The sequence below is a fragment of the Haemaphysalis longicornis genome, unplaced genomic scaffold (genome assembly GCF_048455015.1).
Source record: "Haemaphysalis longicornis isolate Haplotype H1 unplaced genomic scaffold, Haemaphysalis longicornis Haplotype H1 scaffold_10, whole genome shotgun sequence".
Classification (NCBI taxonomy): Eukaryota; Metazoa; Arthropoda; class Arachnida; order Ixodida; family Ixodidae; genus Haemaphysalis; species Haemaphysalis longicornis.
In genome coordinates, this window is record NW_027526204.1 from 152,337,748 (window position 1) to 152,362,832 (window position 25,085).

Below are 25,085 nucleotides of genomic sequence, written 5' to 3' on the forward strand. Positions count from 1 at the left end.
AGCTGTGCTATCGAGGGCACCTCCTCCCAGTTGAGATACGTTCAGCGATCAGACACGCCTCGAATGAAGAATGACCAGTTGCGCAAGCAGATCACAATAATGTATCTCAACAAGGTCGAAAGAAAAATCGATGACCATTAAGCAAATTTGCTGGGCAAGTTGGTGCATTATGATTACAAAAAAATACAGCGCGACTTGGACAACGACCGTAAAGAAGGACGACGGGACATGTAGTGTACCGAAGTGCGCGTGAGCATGCTCCTGATGATTCATGTATAAATATGAGACGATGCCTCAATAAATGTTAGTTGCAAGTGAGCACTTGTCCCGTCGTCCTCCTTTACTGTCGTTGTCCAAGTCGCGCTGTATTTTTTTAATCGATTACCAGCTTTTTGTGAATAAAATGTGTCATTTGCTAGAAGTTATCAATGCTATTTACTGTCACAATTATTTCACTTCCAAGCTAGTGCCGAATTTTGCAGAGCATTTTAAAGAGGACCCTGAAGTCCCCCCGATTACCAGCTCGGAAAAAAAACACGAATTTCAACGCCTTAGAGTTAAAAAGCTCGTGATACCTTCTAAAATAAACGGAGTGTATTAAAATAAGCTTTATGTATCAATTTAACCTGAAAAAACCCGAACTTCGGAATGGTTCCACAAAATCACCCGATTTCTCCCTGAATATCAGTTTTAGAAAATAGCACCCAATTTTTACCTCCCGATTTTGAAAATAATATGAAACCTGAAAACGAACAACCCTACATATAGGGTGTTGCGACGATAATTGGAACACGTTATAAATTTTTCCTGAGGGAACCGCCGCTCTGTTCGCACTCAAACTTGCCACGAAGGTCGCATTTTGTGGTCTATTTTGTTTGATACTGGGAACAACGATGGTACTTACCTGTGTATTCTGAAAATAAATAAAAACGATTTTCGCCTATGGGAAAATGGCGGCTGATTTGAACGTACGAGCCAGCGCAAGTTGATGTTGGAACGACGGGTCCACCTGCACAGTGAAACGCATGTTTGGGATTCACGTACGGAGCCAAATGGTGCAGCAGACGATCAGAAAATGCACCTAGAAATGAGCTAGCAGATGATCAGAAAACACGGTTTTTGGGCTCGCACGTTCAAATCAGCCACCATTTTCCCATAGGCGAAAATCGTTTTTATTTACCTTCAGGATAAACAGATAAGTACCGTCGTTGTTCCCAGTGTCAAACAAAATAGACCACAAAATGCGACCTTCGTGTGAAGTTTGAGCGCGAACAGAGCGGCGGTTCGCTCAGGAAAAATTTTTAAAGTGTTCCAATTACCGTCGCAACACACTGTATAAGCAATCTCCTTTGGGTAGAAAGACACACTGGCCTGACTTACACACGTGTCTTCTTGATCTGTAATGTGGTATGCTTACACCAATGCGCATGTGATCATCTCCTGTCGGTGTTTGTGGAGAGCAGATGAGACGTTGCAAACGGCCACCTTTTGTGCCCCCTTGTGCCCAAAATGGCACTTAGCTGAAGAAGTATGCGAGAACGACTGAAAAAAGACCACAGTTCACGTGGTCTGCCGGCTGGAAGATCTCACTCCTTCCAGGCAAGAAGTGGGGACACAGAAGATTTTCATTGATCCAAAGATCGTGGGAGATGGTTTCTAGTCGTGGAAGCCCCGTGCCGACCTCGCCACCTCTACTCTGGTCACCAGAAAAATTGTTCGTCCAATAGACCTTTTCCAGTACCGGTCCTTAGGGTTTCCACCTTTTCCTGAAAAAGAAAAAAAAAAGAAAAAAAAACTGCTCTTTGGGGGGGAGGGGGTATATATAAGGTTGAATTTTTGCTGGCAAAGAGGACATGTTTTTTTGACATGCAATTCTAATCACTGTAGTGTTTGTTTTTTTTAGAAGAGAAATCAACATAACGTGTGTACTGAAAGTGACTTGAGATTTTTGTTATTGCTCAGAATGCTGCAAAAGGACCCAAACTCATTTTGTCCATTAAAAGCTCTGTTCTCCCTTTGCTGTTCTTCCCTTGGTACCCCAGCCTGCTCACCCGCGTATTTTCTCTGTTCGAAATGTCTTTCCGCAGCTTGTCGACATATTTATCGTCGTATTTGCTGAATTGAGGCTCATAAAACGCAAAAAAAAAATTAAATAAACGCGGCACAATGGAACAACCGGTCAACGACGGCCGGTTTTAAGTACGAACCGGCAACCAGCCCGCTGTTATCAGTAGCTGCCGGTCACACCAGTCAAAAACTGGGCAGGTGGCAACCCTACCAGTCCTCCTAGCGGCCACCACGGCGAACTGAGCATTCAGGGCACGAGAGATCTCGCTGTCTAGAAACTTGTGCACGAAACATCCTGGTCGCCCATTTCCCCCACCCCCATCACTGGTTCCTTTCACATGAAAGCTGTGGTAGCAGGTGCACATCACTAATACTAACCTGCAATGGGCAAAGAGCTGTTTTCTTTACCTTTTTTCATCTTTGTGACTCTTACACTGGGAGCCATGTACTCGCTGCGTGGGCAGCCTTCATTTCCTTTGTAAGCTTTTCCCGCTTTCTTTTTTTTCTGTGTGCATACGTATGAACGCACCCTGAATTGTCAAAAAGGCTGGTATGTATAAAAATGGTGCAGCACTTGCAAGTAGGAGCTCCTTTCCAAGGAGCAAGGTGAGAATGCGCCAGGTGTTTGTTTTGCCTGGGGCGACCTGACAGATTGGCTGTCTGGCAGCTCGCGCATGCGTAGATCACTACTAGAAAGACCCATTGACAATTGGCTAAGAGGTTCCCCCACAGCTCAAGGTAGGATGGATTGAGTTGGTGTGGCAGTTTTGAATTGTCGCACTCCTAGATAATGTGTTAAGAATAAATATGCCTGGCTTATGGCAAAACTTGCATTCAGCTGTACATTGAGAGGGGTAGAATAAATGAAGTAGAATCGACAGTTGGGATAGTTGGTTTTTGTACATTGTTAAATATCGCTTGAAGACTAGGATGAAAGATGAGGAGACACACGACAGCAATGGTTGTGTGTCTCCTCGTCCTTCTTCGTCTTCAAGCGCTATTTAACGATGCAAGAATAAATACATTCTGAGCAGGTAAGTACAATGGCCTGCTTGTCTAAGTGTAATTTCTTGGCTCTTACTAAGTATGGCGTGGTAGCAGGGGAGGGTCCCTGCTTGCCAAGGCAACCGATGTTCGATATTGCCAAATTAGCGGCGGGCGCTCTGGCTAGCGATAAAAATCTGAGCACCGCGGCGGAGCACATTTCGCCAACGTTGTCACCCCGAGATTAATCGGTCACGTGACCCAAGCACTGAGAAGGCTAGCAAATGGGAGGGAGTGGGTGGAGCAGAAGGAAAGGGCTTAGTTGGCTGGTGCATTTGGCATAACAAAAATACAGAAGGAAATGCCACAATGCCAATGGGACAGACCCCCGTTCTGTCCCGTTGACGTTCTTCTCTGGTGTTCGCATCTTTTTTTACATTAGGAAACATCCAATACTAACCTGCCCAACTTTGCGCTCTAATTGGGGCTGTATAAGTGTCTTGGGGGCCATCCGCCCAACCAGGAAGTTCTGACAAGCTGCTTGGAGGACAGTTGGGATGATTCTGCTGTAGGTATGAGGAAGGGCTAAAGCAATGGTGACTGTTAAAACTTTATAGATTATCCTCATCGCTGCACCGATGAGATCACCATCAGTGCCTGTATCACGTGGGAGCAGCTCTCGCTCGGACTGCTTCATCTTCGTCTCATCGCAATCTTTGTAAATAGAAGCACCATCACATCACCAGGACGTCTCGGCCCTTGGTCTCTCCTCTTATTTTATATGGTGTCGATAAACTCGGGAAACAGGCTCTCTGCGATTCAGTCATCCGAACTTTGGTCTGTTAGACGACGGACCGTGGTGATGGGCAGATCAATGGGGGTGCTACTCAAAGCGGCCGAACAACGCGATGGATGGACAAGACGACGATGACTTCTCACCTGCAACGATTTTCTCCGATGACCTCTGGCAGTGATTTTCTAAATGGTGAGGAGAACTATGCTGCTCATCGCGCAATGAAAGAGTCAGCACCTTTGATACACAAACAAAGTATTCCTCTGCCTACAATCCGCCTTGACAAACTGAATATGCAAAGAGAAAAAACGCGGTTAATTGCTAGAGAACTGTGCCGAAATGCGAAAGCGATATTAGACTCATCCATAACGATCACTGATGTTGGCGGTGTGTTAACGAGCTTTCTGCGCCAGCCACGGAAAAGCGAACTTGAATTGAGATTGTTGAGTGAGGAGATTGACCTATTTATTGACATCCAACTCTTAAACCAGGAATTTACGACCAACATTGACTACAAAGACGAAATCACGCATATAATGATCCGATTATACTACCAATTGAAAGACAATAAACCGGAAACCATCGAACAGTGCGAGATCATCGAGAAATTGTATTCTTCGAAAAATTGAATGAGTTTCTTCAACTTACGGAACTATGCTACAACACAAATGATTTGAAAGCCCTTGGGAAAACCACCCTTGCTGCCAGAAAAGTCGCCTCTGTCAGATTTCTTTCCCCAGAGCGAACGTGAGAATGTGTTCTCTTTGTTGGCTGCCTTCGAAGTTCAAGCGGAAGGCCTTACATTCGTGTGAATTTGAAGAGTGCGTTGATATTGCCACGAGCAAGACAAGGGGCTCATCGACTCCCATTGCATTGGCAGAAGCTGCGTATGGCGAATGTCTCGAGTATGAGACCATAAATGTTCCACTGGCAATGTTGAAAGAGCACGATGAGATGCTGGCAGAAGCTGCGTATGGCGAATGTCTCGAGTATGAGACCATGAATGTTCCACTGGCAATGTTGAAAGAGCACAATGAGACGTGCATATCGACCTACATACAAGCAATGCACAAAACTGAAGAGTGGAATCACTACGTTTTTGTAACATATTGCAAGGAAGATGGCCGCAGCAAGTAGTCGGCAATGCACTCTAAAGAAAACAGTATACTGCAGAAACCTTCTGAATAACAAGGCACCTGACAGCGACAATCTTATTATGAGAGTCCAGAGCTTCAGAAAGAAGTGGAAGCCTCCAAGACAGTATTTGGAGTTCGCAGTGAAGAAAGCTGAGGCACTTGCACCAGAGTGCAAGAATGTCGAAGACGGGCTTCGTATTTCAGCCTGGCTGCGTCGTCTGCGCCGACATTCTGGGCGTGTCTTCAAAAGATGTCCCCTGTGAGAGTTTCACCTTCTGACTGCCCTATCGGATCGTACCGGACCGTACTTATCGTAGTTAAGAGACGTGCACTGGCCCCGGCTTTTTTGTGGCCGGGGAAGATGTTAAAACTTTATAGATCATCATAATCGCTGCACCGATGAGATCATCATCGGTGCCCGTATTACGCGGGAGCAGCTCTCGCTCAGGCTGCTTCGTCTTCGTCTCATCGCCATCTTTGTAAATAGAAGCACCATCGCATCACTGGGACGTCCCGGCCCTTGGTCTCTCCTCTTATTTGTATGACTTCTTTGGCATCTGGCAGACAAAGCCTGAATTGCACTTGAGATGAGGTTGCAGGCAGTTACGACAACCATAGCCTTGTTGATGTGGGAGGCTGCATTGCTGTAAGTCACATCACTGTGACTTGCGCAAATGCATTTGTGTGCCTGATGACTGTGAAGGGCCCCTTCTTGTTACCTGAAGGTCTGGGTGCCTGTTTTGGGGGGGAGGTATATTTATCGCCACTCATCAGACATAGTGGTCAGTTTGCCAGATGGCCTTCAACAAGTTCTTCTGCAGTGTAGAAAGAGTTAGACTGTTGACATGTGCATAAGGAGGGCTTGAGCTAGTTTGGAAGCTTTATGGATGAAATGATCAGGCGCCTCAACGTCAGTTTTGGTCAGAGTGAGGGGGTGGGAGACGTAAGTGGCACGAAATATGATGAACGCTTGGATTACTCTAACCATGTCTTGCTCTTTCATGCCCTGATGGCGGTTGGCCACATGGCAGATAGTGTGGACCGCCTGGTGAGTGGCATGGATAAGGTGATAGTATCTTGGGGGACAATGGACGGGGGCAAACTGAGTGAAAGTCCACCTGATTAGGTTCATATATTCTTGGGGTGAGCAGCAGAGTCCAGTGGCTCGGGTGTAGCATTTTCTTTGTGTCAGCAACACCATGCTCAAGTGTGTCTTGGATTCCGCTGAGAGATCCATAAGGTACTGCCACTGGCGTACAGTACTTGTCGGAGATTGGGTGCCTACTCTAGCTGCATGGGGAGGCCTTTTTAAGGAAGAAGGGGAGATTGCACTAGCTTTTGAGGTACATATGTACCGCAACTTCTGAAGGAGATCGGACCAAATTTGATGCCTCCAACTCTGAGTATTGCTTGGTGACCATTTGGAAATATGGCACCCAGGTATTGCAGCCTGTTCGATTGGGTCAGGACGAGATCGAGGACAAGAATGGCACGAGGGGATTGACAGGAGCCTGGTGCAAGAACCTCTTCCTTAAGATGGAGCAAGATGTCTAGCGTGCTGAGGTGTTGTCAAAAGTCAAAAATAAATGTGGTCATAGGCTGCACCCTATTCCTAAACCAACCTAAGAGATAGCCAACCACAACGAAAACAACATGTGCGATTAATCTTAGGAAATGTCCTTGCAATAAAACTGCAAAAATATTGCTACAACTGTTGCAGGCTCGAACCCGGACTGTCAGCGTTAGAACCCAAAACTCTAACTCAAAGCAACATGTAGAGGCCAAACGGCGACCTTCCTTCATTCAGTTGTTCAAGTAGTAGTAGTAGAAAACATTTATGGAGCTCAAATAAAATGACGGCGTTTTCTCAGACGTCGGACGGGGTGGTTTCCTGGCCCCTGGTCGCCAGCCTGAGCTGGATTGGCAGGGCACGGCTGGAGTGTAAAATTGTTCAAGAGAATAGTGGTAGGGTTGAAAGCGAACCAGTAGATGGTGCCAGTTTGTCCTCGCTTAATTGTACTTATAGAACAAAATCTCGCCTCCCAGATGGTGGTGTAGTTGGTGCATGGTGAGGGTAGCAATATCATTCCGAAGCATGAGCTGCTTCGGATGAGCTGCATGAGCATGGGATGGTGCGGTGTTGAAATCGCATGCGGTCCCATTGGATCGCCCCACTCGAAGTCATATCCAGTTGGTTCTAATCAACAGGAAAGCACATGTGGTCACGACCGGGCTAGAGCGGCGGCGCGCGCTATGTTCGCGCACGCCGTCGCTGTAGCCCAGCCGTGATGTGGTTTACCAAACACTTATGCTTCCAACTTAATCACCGCATCGGAGGATCCAACCAACTGGAAGCAACTATCCAACTACTACTACTAGGTGGTTCGAGTGAAAAGGAAAGGAAGTGCACTGGGGATATTATTGAGCCCAACTGGGGCTCACCTGCATACAACCCAGTGCGGTGGGGAGGAGGAGGGGGGGATATAAAGATTAGAGAGGAGAAAGGGGGTAATAAAGAGATAGGTGGGCCCACCGGACTTCGCGATTGGGTTCTATTTCTATGCGGGTTCTATTTCAGGTCACTCTCAACTGAACCAATTGAAAACAACTTCGGGTGTCCAATCGGTATACGAAGTCCCAGCTGACCAATCGCGCTTCCAAATGGACCATCCAGTTCCAGTTGTGTCATGGTGGTGGAAAGCGCAGGAAATGGCGGGAACAAACGACGGGGACAACTTGACAAGAGAAGTAAACAATTACACGAAGACGACATTTTTTTTCCCTTCCAGTACCCGCCTTTTCGAGCTATTTTTTCCCCATCATCAACACACTACTTTTCTTTTAGTTGCCACTGTATACCTACGAAAGCCCGATGTGATAAAAAAAAAAAAAGGATACGCTGTGGAGACCTGCGTGACTCAAAATGCTTTGCAGATGTCGCAGGCAAGTTTAAACGCTAAGCGAAACCAGCGAAGCCATAACTGCGGCTAGAAGAACAAACATCCATGAACCATGATATGACTGGTATGACGTCGTTTATTATGACCAATCCGGTTGTCAGCTGTCCTGGCCGCAAAAATCTTGTGATAAATCTAGTGCGGCTAGCCTATCCAAGTGGCGGTTTCACTACTAGTACCAGCTCACAGGGGCGCTACCGCTCGCAGCCAAAATGAGTATTTAAAAACACCCCTTGAAATAAAATATTAGACCATAAATATTTATAAATAGTTTATATAATATTTTTTGAGCTTAAAAATTAGTAAAAGTTTTGTTTTAATGGTGATAGTAATAAATATGAGAAGAAAAATTTAGCACTAGATTGCGCGTCCGTACCTAGGCGCTGCCTAGGTGTACTTTTTTCGTGTGACTGAACAACGCCTTGCTAGGCGCACTATCAGTGTATAGTCTGCATACAGCGGTATCGTTTCCGTTTCCTGCGGATGGAGTGAATGACTTCATCCTAGTGATTTAGGGTAAGTGCTGGGCGTTGGCGATTGTGCTCACCTGTCAGGGAACGATTTGAACGGAAACTTCGCCTTCAGCCCGCAGCGTAAGTGCTTTGACATTACCTTTGGTGCTGGGAAACCTCTCTACAACTTCCATTGGCCGTACGGGAGCTTTCACAGGCGCTGTGTTGCTTTCGCAGAACCATGTCAAGTCGCAAGACCAAGGGTCGGGGCCCCACCAAGAAACGGGCCCAACGAGCTACTTCCAATGTGTTCGCTATGTTTGACCAAGCTCAAATTCAGGAATTCAAAGAAGCATTTAACATGATCGACCAGAACCGGGATGGCTTCATTGATAAGGAGGACCTGCACGATATGCTCGCGTCGCTCGGTGAGTGTTTTTCTGCGTGAGCATCGCTGATGTAGCGGGCGGGTGCTTAAAAGCGTCGTTTCCAGGCAAGGACCCGGCCGACCCGTATTTGGAGAGCATGATGAACGAAGCCCCCGGACCGATCAACTTCACCATGTTCCTGACCCTGTTCGGGGAGCGGCTGCAAGGTACCGACCCTGAGGACGTCATCAAGAACGCCTTCGCCTGCTTCGACGAAGAAAACGTCGGTCGCATACACGAGGAACGGCTGCGCGAGCTCCTGACCAGCATGGGCGATCGCTTCACCGACGAAGACGTGAGTATGCGCTGCTAGTCGTGGCACTCGTGACGAGCGCTCCCCTGGAGGGGGTCTCCATATTTACCACCACAAACGGTGCGTCCGCGTTGACACCGTGCCACAGAGTGAAAAGCCGCTAAGAATGCCGCTGATGATGTCCGTGCTAAAGATATTGGGGCTTAATGACCGGCCAGGACTTGGTAAGCGTGGAGGAAATGCAGGATCTTCTGTTTAATTGAAAGCAGTCTTAGGTAAGCTTACTTTGAGTCAGCACTGTCTATCTAATGAGAAACCTGACTTTGAATTAGTACTCAGAGCGATTAAAGTCACTGTCAGTCTAAGGCCTTATTAAGTCCACTTACTTGCAGTGCCTCCTAGAATTTAACGAACTTTCACTCAGACCTAATGAAGGTAGTTTGTAACCTGACACCAATGTTTCACTGAGCCTCATCACCACACCACAGCAGTGGTGAGCCTAGACATGCACCTTTCTCACTCCAGCCACTACAATCCTCCCAGAGGCTCCTGTCAGCCTGCGCTGAACTGGAAGCATTTTCCGGCGCTTTGATAGTTATACATCCGCTCAGGCCAGAACAATCTTAGCCTGTCGTGATTTTCGTGGCTTCAATAGAATCGGTATGGAACCTTTGAAGAGTGCTGTATCAAGTGCCTTTGTCAGGAGCCATCCACTTGAAAGCCGCAATACTTAGCTTCCGCATTATCATTCGGGTCCCTGGGACGGCGGCTCCTGGGAGCAACAGGCAGGTGCAGTGACACACATACCTCCCACGATCAATGCATCCACTGCCTCTATTTACACTTGACTCCATTTCACACTTGGGCATCGACAGAGAAGGCCTTTGCCGCTCCGTATGTCTGCTTATTCCTCCTCCACGTGGGTTGAACGTCCCAGTGCAGGGCATACCACCTGGCCACCAGACCTGTGTGCACCGTTCGAGTCTACAAGTCCATTCTGTTTCATATTGGCACGGACACTCGCCATCTTCTGTGGCCGTAGTCTCCAGCAGTCTCGACAGCAACTGTTAGCGACTGCAAATGCTCGTTCCACACCATCTTAGAATCTTTTCCCATGACAACCTGTTTTACAACATTTACCCCACTTGTATGATGCTGCAGAGCAAGCTTTGCAATGAGCAACAAAAGAGAGAAAGGCACTGTTTGTTTCCAGTTTTGCTCCAAGCAACATACTAGGCTCTTGAGGTAGCATCACTACCAGTGCCGGTCTGATGGGTAGGCGACCAGGGCGGCCACACACGGCACCAGAGGGGAGGGGGGCGCCGATTTCCCCTGAACGCCTCCTCTCCACCGGGCCCCGTTCCTGCCTTCTGTTCATCAAAAGAAGACCGGCAGTGCACTTTGAAGGGAGGGGAGAAAATGCACGTGGCCAAACCATCCCAAATGATCAAGCCTGTACCAAGAAAGATTCACCCCAATTTCACTCCAAAAATGAGGGTGCGAAAGTGAAATCGGCCTCCCCAGAAATGAGGGACGTGGCTTCCGTATTCACAAACCTAATTCAAGTATAATTATTGCCCTCTGCATTTTACAGCACCTTAACACGTTTTAAGAATAAAATATGTTTAAAGGGCGCCATGTCGTGAGGTTATCGACCTGAAAAGTAAGAAAAGCGTTACTCGCAAAAGTTATCTTAATTTTTAGTAAAGAGCGATTTTAGTTCTAGTAATATTACTGTATGCATGGATATCGACAAAATTTTGTACAATGGTCTGGCTACTTCAGAAAGAGAGGTTACATTTTCTGGGCACTCTTTCGCTACCGCACCTATTCAAAATCGATCAATTTGATCGATACTTTGGGAGCGCCTTTTCATAGCGTTCCAGGCGTTGCTCGAACAAGTAAAGCTGTTTGGAGTTAGATCAGAAAATGGCCTTTCAAAATCAGTTTTGTTTTCATTTTTGCAATGGAAACGTGATTTTTTACACGCGTTTGATTCACCTGGGTGTGGAAAAGAGGCGTGGTCATCGTGCGTCACTGCTACCAATGAAGAATGCGTGCCACTCGTAATTACTCTGCACCAGCGTTTGTTTTTTGCTATCAGGGCATGAATGGTGAACCAGCAAACGATTTTGAATCATCAGGTTCGCGCTCTGAGAGTAATAATCCCAGAAATCGGCTGAAAATGTCAAGCAGTGCCTGTTTGCAAAGCTACTTTATGATTTTAGGCAGTTTTATTGCCTTTGCGCACATTGTTCTAAGTTCTGTGGTAGTTCTACTTACCCCAGGACCTATCGCAAACAGTTTCAGTTTCGTTTCTGCATCGTGAAATTCATATTTAGCGCTACTACGCAGTTACACAACTTCAAGGCTACCTGCCATGGCACCTGGAGCATCCGCGACTGATCCTCGAACATATCCGGGTGTCTAATGTTGCTGCTTAGTGGAACTGTCTATTAGGACGAAGTCTTCGATAAGTTTTTGTACTGTTTCATCTGAAAACTGTTAGGTGGCGCTGCAATAGAGGAATCTCATTGTGCTGATCTTTTTCATCGCGCAACTGCTACTCGGCCAAAGATCGCAGGGCACGATTCTAGTGCATCGTACCTCATTTTTGCGAGCAAGGTTACAATTGCGAGTAAGAAGATGATAATAAAGCTCAGCTTTATGTTTTGAGAGATAACTGACCGTGAACGTCAACAAGCATCAACCACGGCGTTCCGTTTTCAACTTCATGCATGTTTTTTTCCGAATCGCGTGCTTGTCCCAAATATTGTGCTCGCTGTAAATGCAAAGTCAGTCATTGACAAGATGTTTTTACGTCATGTGGGGGCAAATTGGTGCCTCTGATAATGTCAAACCGCCAGATTTATGCGAGGGAACCACCCGAAATTGCACATTTTGAATTGGAGGTTGGGCTTCACCGCAAGACACCAGCACCGTGCGTGCTACATTTTTTTCTATATCTGACAAACTGTTCCGTGCAAGTCGACATTTTTTTAGGGCGTGTTTTTGAAATGTTTCCCTACAAAATGTATATTCTAATTTTTTTCTGCTACCAGTGGTTTGATATACACAACTCCTTTTTTATCACTTTTTTCGACAACTTGACAAAAATTTTGATTTTGATATTTTTTTCACAACTATGATATATAAAAAACATTTAAAAAACTGGTGTTATTGGAAAGGCCGTTAAATGATCTGCATTTTGTGTTCCTGTAATTAGTGCCTAACCAATTAATTTTTTTAGCAGAAAAAAAAATGTTTTCTTGGGCCCCTAAAAATTGGTCAATTTTCCGGCGGTAGCAAAAGAGTTAAAGCTCGGGTTGGTCTTATTTTAAGAGAAAGAGTAAATCTTTACTTCTCAAGCAAAGGCTGATGTTGCTTGCTTTGCTGCGTGAAAGGCATTCCTAGTCAGGAATTGATATCTCCTCCCTCCCGTGTTGCAGACAGACTGAAGAGAAACTTTTTTATGGCATCCCTTTTCTCAGCTGTCTTCTCCTACGCACATTTTTAAACAGGGCTATTTTTCAAAGGAAAGAAAGACAAATGCTAAAATTACTGACTTGGGGTGAAGCTTTTAAAAATCAACGGAAAAGACTGGAGAATATCCTTTAAAGTACAAGAGATAGCCCAGTTTTTGCATTAGGCTAGACTAACTTGATCTATCATGGCAAATCTCGCATGGTCTACAACGTTACTTGAGCAGATTGAGATCATATTTACAGCAATCATTTTGCCCTGTTAGACTTTTGCCCATGTGTGTGATCAGAAGTGGTGCGCCAAACTCGTGCACTGTCACCAAGTTTAACACTGAAACCGTCTTTCTGTCAATATGTATGTTATTCGTGGGAGCTAACGCGCCCGCTGTTTTAGTTCGCAACTACTAAGACCCCACTTCTGCATTACGCCTATGTTTTCTTGTCTGTCTGGTTCTCTGCGCAGCACGCTCGACCAATAAGGAAGTGCACGCACATGGCACCGTAAATAAATTCTGCAATTTTACGGGCGTAATAATGTAAGAAAACAGGCGCTTCAGTGGTTCCTTCTGTACAAAGAACCTATTCCAGCTATTTGAGAGTAACTATATCACTACTAAATTTGCTTGAATGCACGTCCTATTCATGGTTATAGTGCTGGCTGATTGCTTATGAAGGGTACAAAATCAGGCAGTCAATAATGGGGCATCGCTAGGGGTGCAAGCTTCTTCATAAATAACTGCTGTTGTCTGGAATTTTGTTTAATGCAACTAAACTTATTTTTTACTGGAAAGTGCCTTTTTGTTTGTACATTTTAAGTCTGAGTATCATCTTTCAATTTGCATGGCCTATGACTGACTGGGACATTAAATATGTCATCATGACAACTACTGGCTTGCGCTATTGATTTGTGGCCTCCGTTCAGGCTTCAACTACCGAGATACATAGCTCGCGTGAAGAACTGCCAAACAATTTTATCTTACGATTAGACATCCTCCTGGAAAAACTGAAAAAATAATTGGCTAGAAGGTCATTGTAAATAGAAAGAATTCAGTGCCCTTCCACTCTGCGAAGGAGGATGACCAGCGAAGCAGTTGTGCCGAGCCTCAACGTGGGCGGCAATATGTCTTGACCGGGACACAGCCGAAGGGGTGCACGAAGCAAAAGTCGTTTGTAATTTTAAAGTGAGCATGCTCTCTAGTTAGTTACTTAAATGAAAACTTGGGTGGACTGGAGTTTTATTCCAGTGGACAAACATGGGGTGGTCAATTTCGCCCCCGAAAAGCCCAGGTATTGACAACAAACAGGCATTTGTCAGTATTTACAACTCCACTAGGGACGGTGTAATTTTGAAACGCAAGGAAACATGGCTTAATGTTAGAGCCGTCTTACGGCTGATTGTCGTATAATCGATTTCGGGATAGTTTCAATAAAACAGAAGTTGCATCTGCTTTTTTTTTTGTAATCTTACTTTTTTTGTAGACAAACATGCTTCACTGTGCAGCTCTCGATGTGAGAATGCCATCTTGCAAAGACCAAGCTTACACCGATTCCTTAAAGTTGGCTTCACCTCTAAACACGAATGTATTGCTGAGAAAATGTTTCTGTATAAAAATTGTAAGCCTTCCAATATATGATCTTGGGTATTTGAGTGGCCGTTGCCAGGTGGCGGTACGCTGGCGTGTGATTCGTGTCTACATCGCTCTGTTGTCAGAGGCGGTCTGCTGGATCCTAGCCATAGACAGCGTCACTGTGCAAATGAGTTCGACATTGACAGCCGGGTGGTGGAAGGGCAGCATTTTGCACAGGACACCGAATGCAGCAAGGCCGGCTCTCATCACTATGTTATAGCTCAGCAATAGCATTGGTGACAGGGTACTGGGTTCGCCTTAGAATACAATACACGCAAAGCTTTGCTGACGCCTTGTGCAAGCTTTCGATGCTCTTGCATTCTAGGTATGTCTTGTCAGCATTGCTTTGCACTGTAGCTTTTGTGGTCAGCGGGTTTCAAGCCAGAGGGACTTTGCCTTGGCGTCCTGAAAGAGTGCAACTCCCAGCATAATGAACGCAATAATCTACCGTATTTTCCGGTCTATAAGTCGCACCTTTGGATAAGTCTCACCCCCCTCAAAATGACAGTTTTTCCGAAAAAAACGTATATAAGTCGCACCGGTATATAAGACGCACTTGTTCATTAGGTAAACTCATAGTGAATCAGATTGTTAGAAAGTGCGGCAAAAGTACATGGTTGTGGCGGCCGCCGCCCATAGACACGGGCATATAACATCCAAAGTCTAGACAGAACTTCTCAAAAATAGTTTATTGATACACATAGATGGCATATAGAGACGGCGTTTAGGCAAAACCATCGAAGTCTTTTTCCTCAGACTCGCTAACAAATAATTCAATATCTTCAGTGGGAGTTCCACCGGGGCATCACTGTCGTCCTCCGACTCTCTGATGTCTTCTTCGCCAACATCGTTACCATTTGCGGACCGGATAACTCTGGCCTTTATCAACCCAGCTACAACTGTTTTTGTGAAATGGAGTTCCAAGAGAAGGAGACCCATTTGGCCACCTCTCCAAACGTCGCGCGTCTCTTGCGTGCTGTCGTAAATCAGCGCAATAAAGGTGTCATGGCGGACGGAAGTTTTTATTTTGTTTTTGCAACCCAGTTTGATCTTACTTTGAATTTATTCTGAACTGTAGTTACTGCGCATGGCCTAAAGTGGCGCGTGGTTGTCGCAGGCCATTATCAGTGTTTTTGACTAGAAAAAGCTGCAAATTCTTTGGTGCAACGTCCCGAAGCGACATATGGGTTATGAGAAATGCCGTAGCGGTGGGCTTGGGATTGATTTACACCATAGAGCTGTGTCTCAATGTGCGCTGGCCACGCGCGGCCGCCGCGAACCAGATTTATTCCATACATAAGTCGCACTGGTGGATAAGACGCACCAACGAAAATTTCAGAAAAATACCGCGACTTATAAACCAGAAAGTACGGTAGTGTGGCTGTTTGCGGTCATGTTGTACTGACTTGGCCTCCTTTTTAAAGGCCCTGTTGAGCAGCCGGCCGTTGGTCAACTTCTGAAACGTGTCGCAAGCTTTTCTTCCACGGGCTAGTTTACAGGAGGCTTGCCTGCCCATCATCCCAGAGCAGCTGCTATAGATTTTGGGGTGTTGGTCCTTAAAGCCTGTGCTACACGGCAACTTTCAGCTGACAATTGAACGCTCACTCACAGGTGCGTCCTATGTATTTGCAATGGGGCTTTCGATAGACGATTGGTTCAATGTCATTCGGAAGGCCCTTGAAACTGCCATGTAGCACAGGTATAATTTATGGCTGTTTCCTCACTCAAGTAAAAAACAATAAAATAATTGCTGCAAATCCACTCTTGAAATTTTGGACCCATTGAATTGCTTTCTTTGTAGAGAAAAGCTGCATCAAAGCTGCCTTTTTTCCTTTTAGCAATTTTCTCAGCCTAGTCAGCAACATACTGGGAGTCGGACACAGTGTTAATATTAAGCCAGTCTTTGAGTTGACTAGGCGTAGCAAGCAATACCTAATTGGGGACCGGGAGCAAGTTGGCTGGTTGGTGCATTACTCGGATGTAGGCTTAAAGGGACACGGAAGTGAATTTGTCAAACCTGTGTTTGTGTTTTCTTTTCATTGGCAAGCTGAAATAAGCACACTTTTCATCGTTTGTCCGGTCGATAAAGCAGTATTTAATTTATAAAGCCTGGAAGAAGAAAAATGCCTTGCGACATTTGCGGCGGCTGCAACAACTGCAGAAGTGATGCATATTCGTCTTGCGATGTGATTAGACGATGTCCAAGAATTCAAGGTTCATGCATACACACTGGCGTGTGTGTCAGTGTAGTACTAATGGCAGCAAGCTTATGTGTCGAAATGTAGTTGTTGTGGATTATTTTTGAAAAAAATTGTTCAACCCACTTTCGGTTTCTGTTCCGTGCAACACGTCCGTGGCTCCTGACGTTATCTGTGATCACGCATTAGCGATACCTTGGGAATTACCATTTCCCGCCATTCCCATGTTGTGCCTCAAGAGTGGGCCGGATAAGGGACGAGCCGAGGCCTACGCAGGGCTGAACGCCCTCTTTGCCACCGAAGGGGCTCAGCTGCACCTTCAGAGCTCTCCTGTCTCCTCTCTGGAGGACCCACCGGCTCATAAAAGTCGTGTGGACACAAAGCCAACAGTTGACCAATTTAAAAAAAAACAAGCCTGCCTGGGATTTGAACCCACACAGTGCTACAACACTTACAGACTGCTCCAAACCACTTAGCTATAAAAACACACGAGGCTTAGGAGAAATAAGGCATAAATATACTTCTCAAAAACCTACCCTGACATGCACTTAGTTTATTGCTCGCTTGGATTGCATCATTACACGGGCTAAGCTGAACATTTCTTGTACAACTCATGTGCACTAAGCTTCCCCCTAGCCACCGCAAATATCTCATCACCACTAAATGCATTTCTTCAAGCAGCAGAAGCGATCGCAGATGTGTGGTTTGCTAGTTCTGCTAGTTCACCCTGCAAAAAAGTGCTTCTTTTACATTGGTTTTATGGTTTATGTTACATATCATGGGCCTGCAAAACACAAACGGTTATTGAAAACTGGCCACGCTTGGGCTATACAGGCACCAAATGACTGAATGTGTGAAAACAACCCTCCAAAACCCTTCATAGCCGCCAGGTGGCGCGGCCACACGTCACATGTTGCTTGTTGTGTTTCCTGTTGCCGCCAAACACAGCGGCCACAGTCACAATACACAAAGTTTCAGTTGATTTTAACTCCATACGTATTACCTATATTAACTTTGCTGACTCTTCTCCTGCCTTTAATTGGCCTTAGATTTTCTGCTACTGTAGCAGTCGCACAGGCATATGCAGCTTACAGCTCCAGTAAAGCAAAGTCAGTGAAGCCTTGTAAGCCAATATACGTGTCACATGTGCACTAGTGCGGAGCTACTTGACCTCATCGACTTTATACAGCTCGATACAGTCTCTAAGCTTGATGCAGGCTACAAACTAACAAAATAAAGCCACGTATTCCGGGCACAAATCTTGTGGGGGCTCAGCTTTCCCTGAGTGAAAGAACTGCAATGACGAGCCAGTGACTGGCCCATTGACTCTGTCGGACAGTCAGCGAGCTGTGCAGTAGGCACCGTGAAGCCAAGCCACAGGAATAAGTGTCATACGAAATGTCGCAGGAAATTGACGAGGAGAATGCAGAGGGAGGGGAGGACAGCACTTTTGAATTGATTTTGCTACTAAATAAGTTCGCATAAACGCACCCAGAGTGGTCAAAACATGGTCTGGGGACTCTAGACTTTAATTTGCACGAGTAATCCCACAATGTTTACAAGGCTCTTCATTTGTCCTTTTAACACCTCTTGATTTCAAGAAGTTCTTGGTTTAGTGAATTAATTTGCAAGTCTTGGTTACTTCATTTACTTGATGTCCAACTGTGTAAACAAAGCAATGTCGTGGATGTTCTTGCTGGATTTGATGCATTTTCACAGCCCGTAAAGTGTTTGAAGCTGGCATGGATGACCTCGAAAAGAGTCGCACGGACTGTAGCAGCAGATTCCCCTCTAGTATTCTTGCGAGTGCGAGAGAATTCTTGTCCTCAACGGTGGACTTTTCTTTGTCTCTCCCAGGTGGACGAGATGTTCCGTGAGGCCCCCATTGACAAGAATGGGATGTTCAACTATTTGGAATTCACGCGCATCTTGAAACATGGAGCTAAGGAGAATGATGACCAGTGAGAACAAAGTTCATATTTTTGTATTCTTTTGTACCGAATAAACGGAGCGCCTTATGTTGCGCTATTTTCATGGTGTTTAAGTACAAGTGTGCCACACCTTATTTGGGCTCGGAGTTCGTCTTGAAATCACTTGGGCTGCGCACGGAAAAGTCTGTGGCCCTTTTGTTGCCATGTGGGATCTCTGCCTCACAGATGCTTGCTTTTCCGAAAAGATAAATGTGTAAGCGCATAAGAAAAAGAATTGGGGTGTGCACAGGTCAGCGGGATTGCAATAGCCCAAACTGACGTGATTCAAATTTACGAACGATTTGAACTGGTTATTTAGTCCAAAAATTTATTTCGACCATGCGATTAGAGCCCTAGTTTAGTCAGACCAATTCTTTATCCTTCTCAGGCTGTGTTTAATGTATGTCAGCTAAGTACGCTTCTCCAAAAATACATGATTTGTGCTTTTTTTGAAGCAGTCCTTTTGGCTTACTGTAAAAACCTTTTTGTGAATCCCTCATTTTCATGAATTTGGAGGCTCAATGTTCTCAAACTTTAGGGTAACATGAACATTTTTAGTAAAGTGACTTGGGGACCTCTCGTGAGCATTCTCTCCTTCATGGTGTGTGAGAATTTTGGGTGGGCATGTTGACGCAGCAGCGAAACAGGAACCCGCCACGAGCTTCCCACAGCAGCTGTCATCGTCACCAGCTGACCCACTGGAGTAGGTATGTTTCTAGACCTATATTTAGCCTCAAGTTGAGTCAAACAATGTGCCAAGCCCATTGTATTTCGAGCTAGATATGCTGGTTGCTGAGGTTTTCTTTTAATCCACAATGCATTCACGAGGGCCTCCTTTACTTGGCCGGAGCCATGGAGCTGAAGTAGGGCTGGGGATGCACATTCAACTCGCTTTCCAGTGGCCGCGAGTTCGATTCCCATCCTGACCTAAACTTGAACTTCTTTTTTTTTTTTTTTCAATCCGATTGCTTCTTTTGTTCTGTTTATGGCACTGGCCATTTTAGGTGCCATCTCTACAGATGGTGGCTGTAGCAATTCTAGAGGGAAAGCTGCACAACAGAGAGGCCACCTGCACTGCAGTGTTGCCTACTGTTTTTATGTCTAATAAATTTGGCGCAGTTACGGGTATTTTACTGGCAACAAGCAGCTAGCAAAGCCTGGTGATGTCAGTAGCAAGATGGGGATCAAGTGTGGCAATGTATGTGCACCATAGACAGTGTCAGTAACATCACATGGTTTATTGCCTGGGCTAAATCATACACACAAAATAAGAAACCACATGATGTTTTGTACAGTGTCAATTTTTGTTCTCGGTGGCATTACCACCGCTTGTCAAATCGGCAAGTGTTCTTAGGCCTTCGTAAATTCTTCAGAGTATGTACAAGCAGCAAAAGGTGCACTATGGTTACACTATTATGCCATGCGGGAATTCAGTCACGTCAGAAAAATGCGGTTTCAGTTGAGCTGCTTTCTTATCGCACTCACGTAGGGGAAACTTGTCTTACAAAGTATTTCTGCGGGTAGTGCTTTCTAGTAGTTAATGCAGTTAAGAAAATCGGGGCTTAAACACGTATGAAGATGGCAGTAGCTAAGATTGGGTATGAAGACGAAATACAAGTTTGTTTCATTCAAAAAACTGCATTGACCCAGTAACAATGATGGTGATTATATCGAAGACTTGCTTCAACTAAGCTTCGACTCATCGGCAACTTTCTAGCCGGGTCTTGATGACTTCATGGGGATTTGTTTGTGCTACTGGCAGCCACCGATCTAGTTAAGAAACATGACTGTGCGAATGCAGTGGCGCCTCCAACTTTGTTTGATTATCTCAAATGCTTTCGCACAGGAAACGCACTGATAACAGTATTTTGCGCACTGATAACAGTGATCCCTCTATTGCGGCACTACTGATATTGTCTGGTACAAAATTTGAAAATTTTTTGATTAGCTAAAGCAAAAGTCTTTTGGGCTGGAATAGACAAGTTACCAAAGGCCAGTTTTTTCTTTCCAAACTAAACAGTGCTGTAGTTTATCTTCATAGCCCCTTTAACACGATTTGCCGCCTCATATGCATTCTTGCAGTGAAATTGGTGACATCACAAATCTTGAATGGTGAAGCTTGACTAAGCATTTTTCTGAAATAAACACTGAAGAAGAAGAGACATGTAAACGTAAAATAAATGTATGTGGGAACTTTTGCTATCAAACGATGCATGCATTCGAGTGAACGTGGCAGCCTATACCGTACCAACTTGCCACTGGCGCACATATATGCGGTAGCCAGTGGCAAAATCGGAGTATGTCAGTGCAATCGGCTTGAAACGAGATGGTCGACGGCTGCATTCAGCGAATGCGTGGGTGCAGCTGCTTCCAGGCAGCAGCACATCTTGGGATGCTCCACGAGCCCCATAAAGCGCCGCTTCAAACTTCACCTGGGTGCCTCTACATCAGGATGGCGTTCGAACACTACCTATTCCTTATTGACTTTAAATCTTTTCAGCAAAAATGGAAATCATTAAGAGGCACTCACTGTGGAAAATGGTGATGGTCGAGTCAAATTGCGCTGTGACATTGTCATGTTATATACTCTTAAACATCACAGAAAAATGTAAGCGGAACAGAGGAGGAAAATGCCAGCTTTAATTTAGAAAATCGTTTCAGTTAAGAGGTTATTTAAGGGTGACCGGTGTGTCTTGAAAATAGATACTGGCTTCAAGTGAGGGCCCCCAGAGTGCTTTTTACTGACACCTGCGCAAAAAGGTAGGGGGGTGGGGAAGCCATTACATTCAGTGAATGTGGGTGACCAACGGAGCTGTAGAAGATCGTGCAGGACTAGACATATGTTCACGTATTTGTTTTCATTTTTTGGTTGCGGTAGCGACAAGGGACTGGTTCTGTCGCAACCTTGGACAGATTCTTTGCCAAATTTAAATCTATACATGACCGTTGTTGGAAAGTTGAATGACTGGGGTTGGTGTTGCATTTCAAACCATAGTCATCTAGCACACGCCGCACATAGAAATCTCCTGCAGTTATCACGAGGGCAGTGTCATCATGGCTAACCCATGCCAAGTATGTGTTCATGAACTTCGCAATATCATACTTGGGAGTGCCTGGAAATGTATGCCCAGTGGACACCAGAATCCCGTGTTTCATCTGTGCAGCAAAAAGAGTCGTCACGAAAGTGTATACATGACTAACGTGGAAAATTGGGTGTGTTGGTCTATAAACTCTCTCGGGTATGACCTAGTGGCAAGTTGATGCCATCTGCGCGCTTTCCAAACCTGTGGTTGCGTATCCCATTCCCTGAACTACCCGGACGTGAATATTGATTTTGAACCGCGCAAGACCCTTTTCGTGAAGTCATCCCATGCCTAATATGGACGTGTGAAAGAGTTGCGACCAAAATGGCACAATTGCGTAATAATAAACGTGCATGGTCGTCCTGACCCATATCAACCCAACTCTATACGCTACTTCGGCCTGCTGCTTATTTGGCGGTCATGCCACACCATCCCATATCATCTGGGCTTGCCCAAAAAACTCCTTTCCCGAAGTACCGCCCGAGGAACAGTGGGAGGCCGCGCTGCGGAGCTCAGACCCGGACCTACAGGCTTACTTGGTCGCCGGGGCTGCCGAGGTCGCTGATCAGTTCACGCTGACAGCCATCAACGCGATCTAACTACCAGCATCGAAATACAGTTTATTCTCTCTCTCTCTCTCCGTTCGCCGTTTAGCCGCACGCCACCGGAGCAGCGCGGGAAAGCCCGTCGCTGGTAGCGGAGAGCGCTTGGGCACGTTTCCGGCAAGCACTCAAAGTGCGATATATCTAGTTCATTTCAGTAGCTGCATGCAGCACTGTGGCGGCTACATTGCGATCGACAGCCCACCCACTGAGCACGTCCAACTCACCGTGAAGGAGGGGGCCTTGAAAGGGCGTTTCCTTCTCCCCTCTGGGCAGGTGGAACCGCAAGGCCGTGGCGTCTATTCTCGCTTCCTTCACGGTGAGTTAGGGGCTCTCTCAGTGGGCGGGCGGTTGACGGCAATGTAGCCTCCGCAGTGCTGCGCGTAGCTTCCGAAATGAACTATAATTCTGACTCGTTGCAGATGATATAGTTGCATGTGTTTCAGCGGGACATCTGTCGCATTCAACAAGTCACGATTTCATGTATCCGCGTTCATTGGAACAACTGGACGTTTGCCTTTCTGAAATTAAGAATTCGAGTATTAAATTTCAAAATCTCACTTAGAAATCGAGCACTAAATTTTTTACAAGACCCGTGCTTTTTTTTTTTTTTTTACTGTAAAATGCTCTCTTGGTCCTAATTGTGCGCATTCTTCTCGTAAATATGTGGTCCGATGTCATTTAGGTCAGTTCAGGAGTTTAGGGGACGGATGTGGTGGGCTTTGCACCCATCTCGGAACGGAATTTCGCAGCGCAGTAGGCGGCAGATTTACCGGCTTCACTGTTGCTTCTGGAGCTCGGAGGGGACGAAAAGAACGAGAGGGGGCGGGCCAGTTGGCGGCACCTAACCTGGGCGGAGGACGAGAACAATGTGGATCTTGCGGGGAAGATTCGCGTGGCAGGTGTGTGAATCTCGGCGGTAAATGTTGGCGTAGCACCAAGAATGAGGTCACCGCGGTGCAGCTGTCACGGAGCAATAATGTACGTACGTAACTGTGCTGCCTTAGAGTGGGCTATACACAAACAATACAAATCAATAGAGAAGCAATAAAATGAACAATAAGGCTATAATAATAAGACAAACGACGGCTGAAGAAATGAGAGAATGTATACGCTCACGGGAAATATGGGGTCATTTGGTGAAACTATAATGCCAGATTTTTACTTTCTTTTTTTGGACTGTCAACCCTTGATAGCTAGACGAGCCGCCGCATGCCACGAAAGCGCTCTGCGAGTAACCTGGGAACGCTTCTAGGTAATGAAATATCGCTAAATATCTGGAAAATAAATGAACTGCGAACATACAGGTAGTTTAAGGCACGCTTCCCGTATTTAAACGCAAGAAATATTCTGATATAGAAATGAATTGTACAAAATGTTGTCACCTTAGAATAGGCGGGTATCGATTCCGATGTAGATTGTATCGCGCTGGAAGGCGCTTGCAAGTGCAGTTCAACTTCCATCGTACGTACGTACGTACGTACGATTGCTCTTCATCAACAAAACAAACAATAACCTATGTAAGGCGTTCGCAGTAGACAAAGAAGGATACTTAAAAAAACGGTGTTTGATTCCAGATTCAATTGGAAAATTCAGGGCCGAGTTCGGTGAAAAAAAAAAAAAAACGCTATCCATTTCAGATGCCTAAAATGTATGCTGTAGAACCACAAAATAATTATAACCATCACTGTCGTTTGCATCGAGCTCCTCCTTTCAAAATAACAAGGAGTCGCGGGGAAACTCTAACGTTGAAGCGATCGCTTCAACGTTAGAGTTTCCCCGCGACTCCTTGTTATTTTGAAAGGAGGAGCTCGATGCAAACGACAGTGATGGTTATAATTATTTTGTGGTTCTACAGCATACATTTTAGGCATCTGAAATGGATAGCGTTTTTTTTTTTTTTTCACCGAACTCGGCCCTGAATTTTCCAATTGAATCTGGAATCAAACACCGTTTTTTTAAGTATCCTTCTTTGTCTACTGCGAACGCCTTACATAGGTTATTGTTTGTTTTGTTGATGAAGAGCAATCGTACGTACGTACGTACGTACGATGGAAGTTGAACTGCACTTGCAAGCGCCTTCCAGCGCGATACAATCTACATCGGAAGTTGCAAGAATTCCTTTACTCATCCTTACAGGAACAGCGAAACTGTGTTAGTAGCAAGTTACAAGAAAAGAAATAATTCGAATTAGCAGTCAAGTAACGATTACGCTTGTTGGACCACTCCAGCTGGAGTGGTCCAGCAAGCCTAATCGTTACTAGTCAAGTTTTACTTTTTGTTTGCTTGTTTTAGAGTTATTATTTTCTAATTTTGCCAGGACCAAAGTGTGGGGGGCTGAGCCTCTTGTCTTCGATAACAGGAAAAGATGGACGGTCCCCTGACTTCTACTTACGTAGCCCCTATATAATTCCTTGGAGTGTCGTCAAAACCACAGCCTTCAACGGCCTCTCGCAGAGGAGCGAACGTGGCCGTAGAGAATGACGCTGACCATCGGCATGGAGTCCGCGCCAGCAGCACTTATTCTTGTGCTCGCACCACTTGACAGCTGCCGATTTCCTGTCTACGACCAATGAAGAGCGCGATGCTCGTGGCCTTCGTCCGTGGCGTACATGCCACGCCGACGACACCCGTTTCACAAGCGGCGCGCTCGATATTCGGGCTGTCTGTTCTAGCCTGCAATACTGCCTGCCCTCTGAAAAATGACCATACTGCTTAAGCAGCTGCGGAGGATTTCGCCAGACACTTTCCAAGCTGCCATGGCAGTGGGATTTCGGGGAACTCTCGGCCCTGTCGCATCGTGCTTCGCTCATGCATGGTTCACCCTGAAAGAGCGTAATTAGTTGACCGGAAATTGGGTAATGCGTACACGCAAAATGTCGCGGGCTGTGTGCGAGGGGAAGAGACAACTGCGCTGGGGATTTGTACGTTCGCGTCTGAGCAAAGCGTTCAAAATACACTCGACGCGTTGGCGTGTAACCAGCGTTCCACAAAGTAAAACGTCACTATATATAAACCCCGAAAATCTGTGTCTGTACCTTAAATCCTAGGC

General features: G+C 45.7%; 2 protein-coding genes across 2 annotated transcripts in view; one reads left to right on the forward strand and one right to left on the reverse strand.

Annotated features, from left to right (window-relative positions):
• The window catches only part of Nd-13b (NADH dehydrogenase (ubiquinone) subunit ND-13B), a 383,813-nt gene that overhangs the window by 214,221 nt on the left and 144,507 nt on the right, over positions 1-25,085 (reverse strand). The gene's annotated exons all lie outside the window — the stretch shown is intronic.
• Sqh (Myosin regulatory light chain sqh) lies at positions 8,390-18,422 on the forward strand. Its single transcript, XM_077691309.1, has 4 exons — positions 8,390-8,530; positions 8,627-8,817; positions 8,883-9,112; positions 18,236-18,422. Exons 2-4 carry the CDS (start codon positions 8,631-8,633, stop codon positions 18,341-18,343), a joined length of 525 nt encoding a protein of 174 aa, XP_077547435.1. The 5' UTR covers positions 8,390-8,530; positions 8,627-8,630; the 3' UTR covers positions 18,344-18,422.

Bases quoted from the DNA above. Each gene is read 5' to 3' on its own strand.
- Sqh (XM_077691309.1), top strand. From the start codon at position 8,631: ATGTCAAGTCGCAAGACCAAGGGTCGGGGCCCCACCAAGAAACGGGCC. The intron at 8,818-8,882 runs GTGAGTGTTTTT...CGTCGTTTCCAG, and splicing joins CGATATGCTCGCGTCGCTCG to GCAAGGACCCGGCCGACCCG. The intron at 9,113-18,235 runs GTGAGTATGCGC...TGTCTCTCCCAG, and splicing joins ATCGCTTCACCGACGAAGAC to GTGGACGAGATGTTCCGTGA.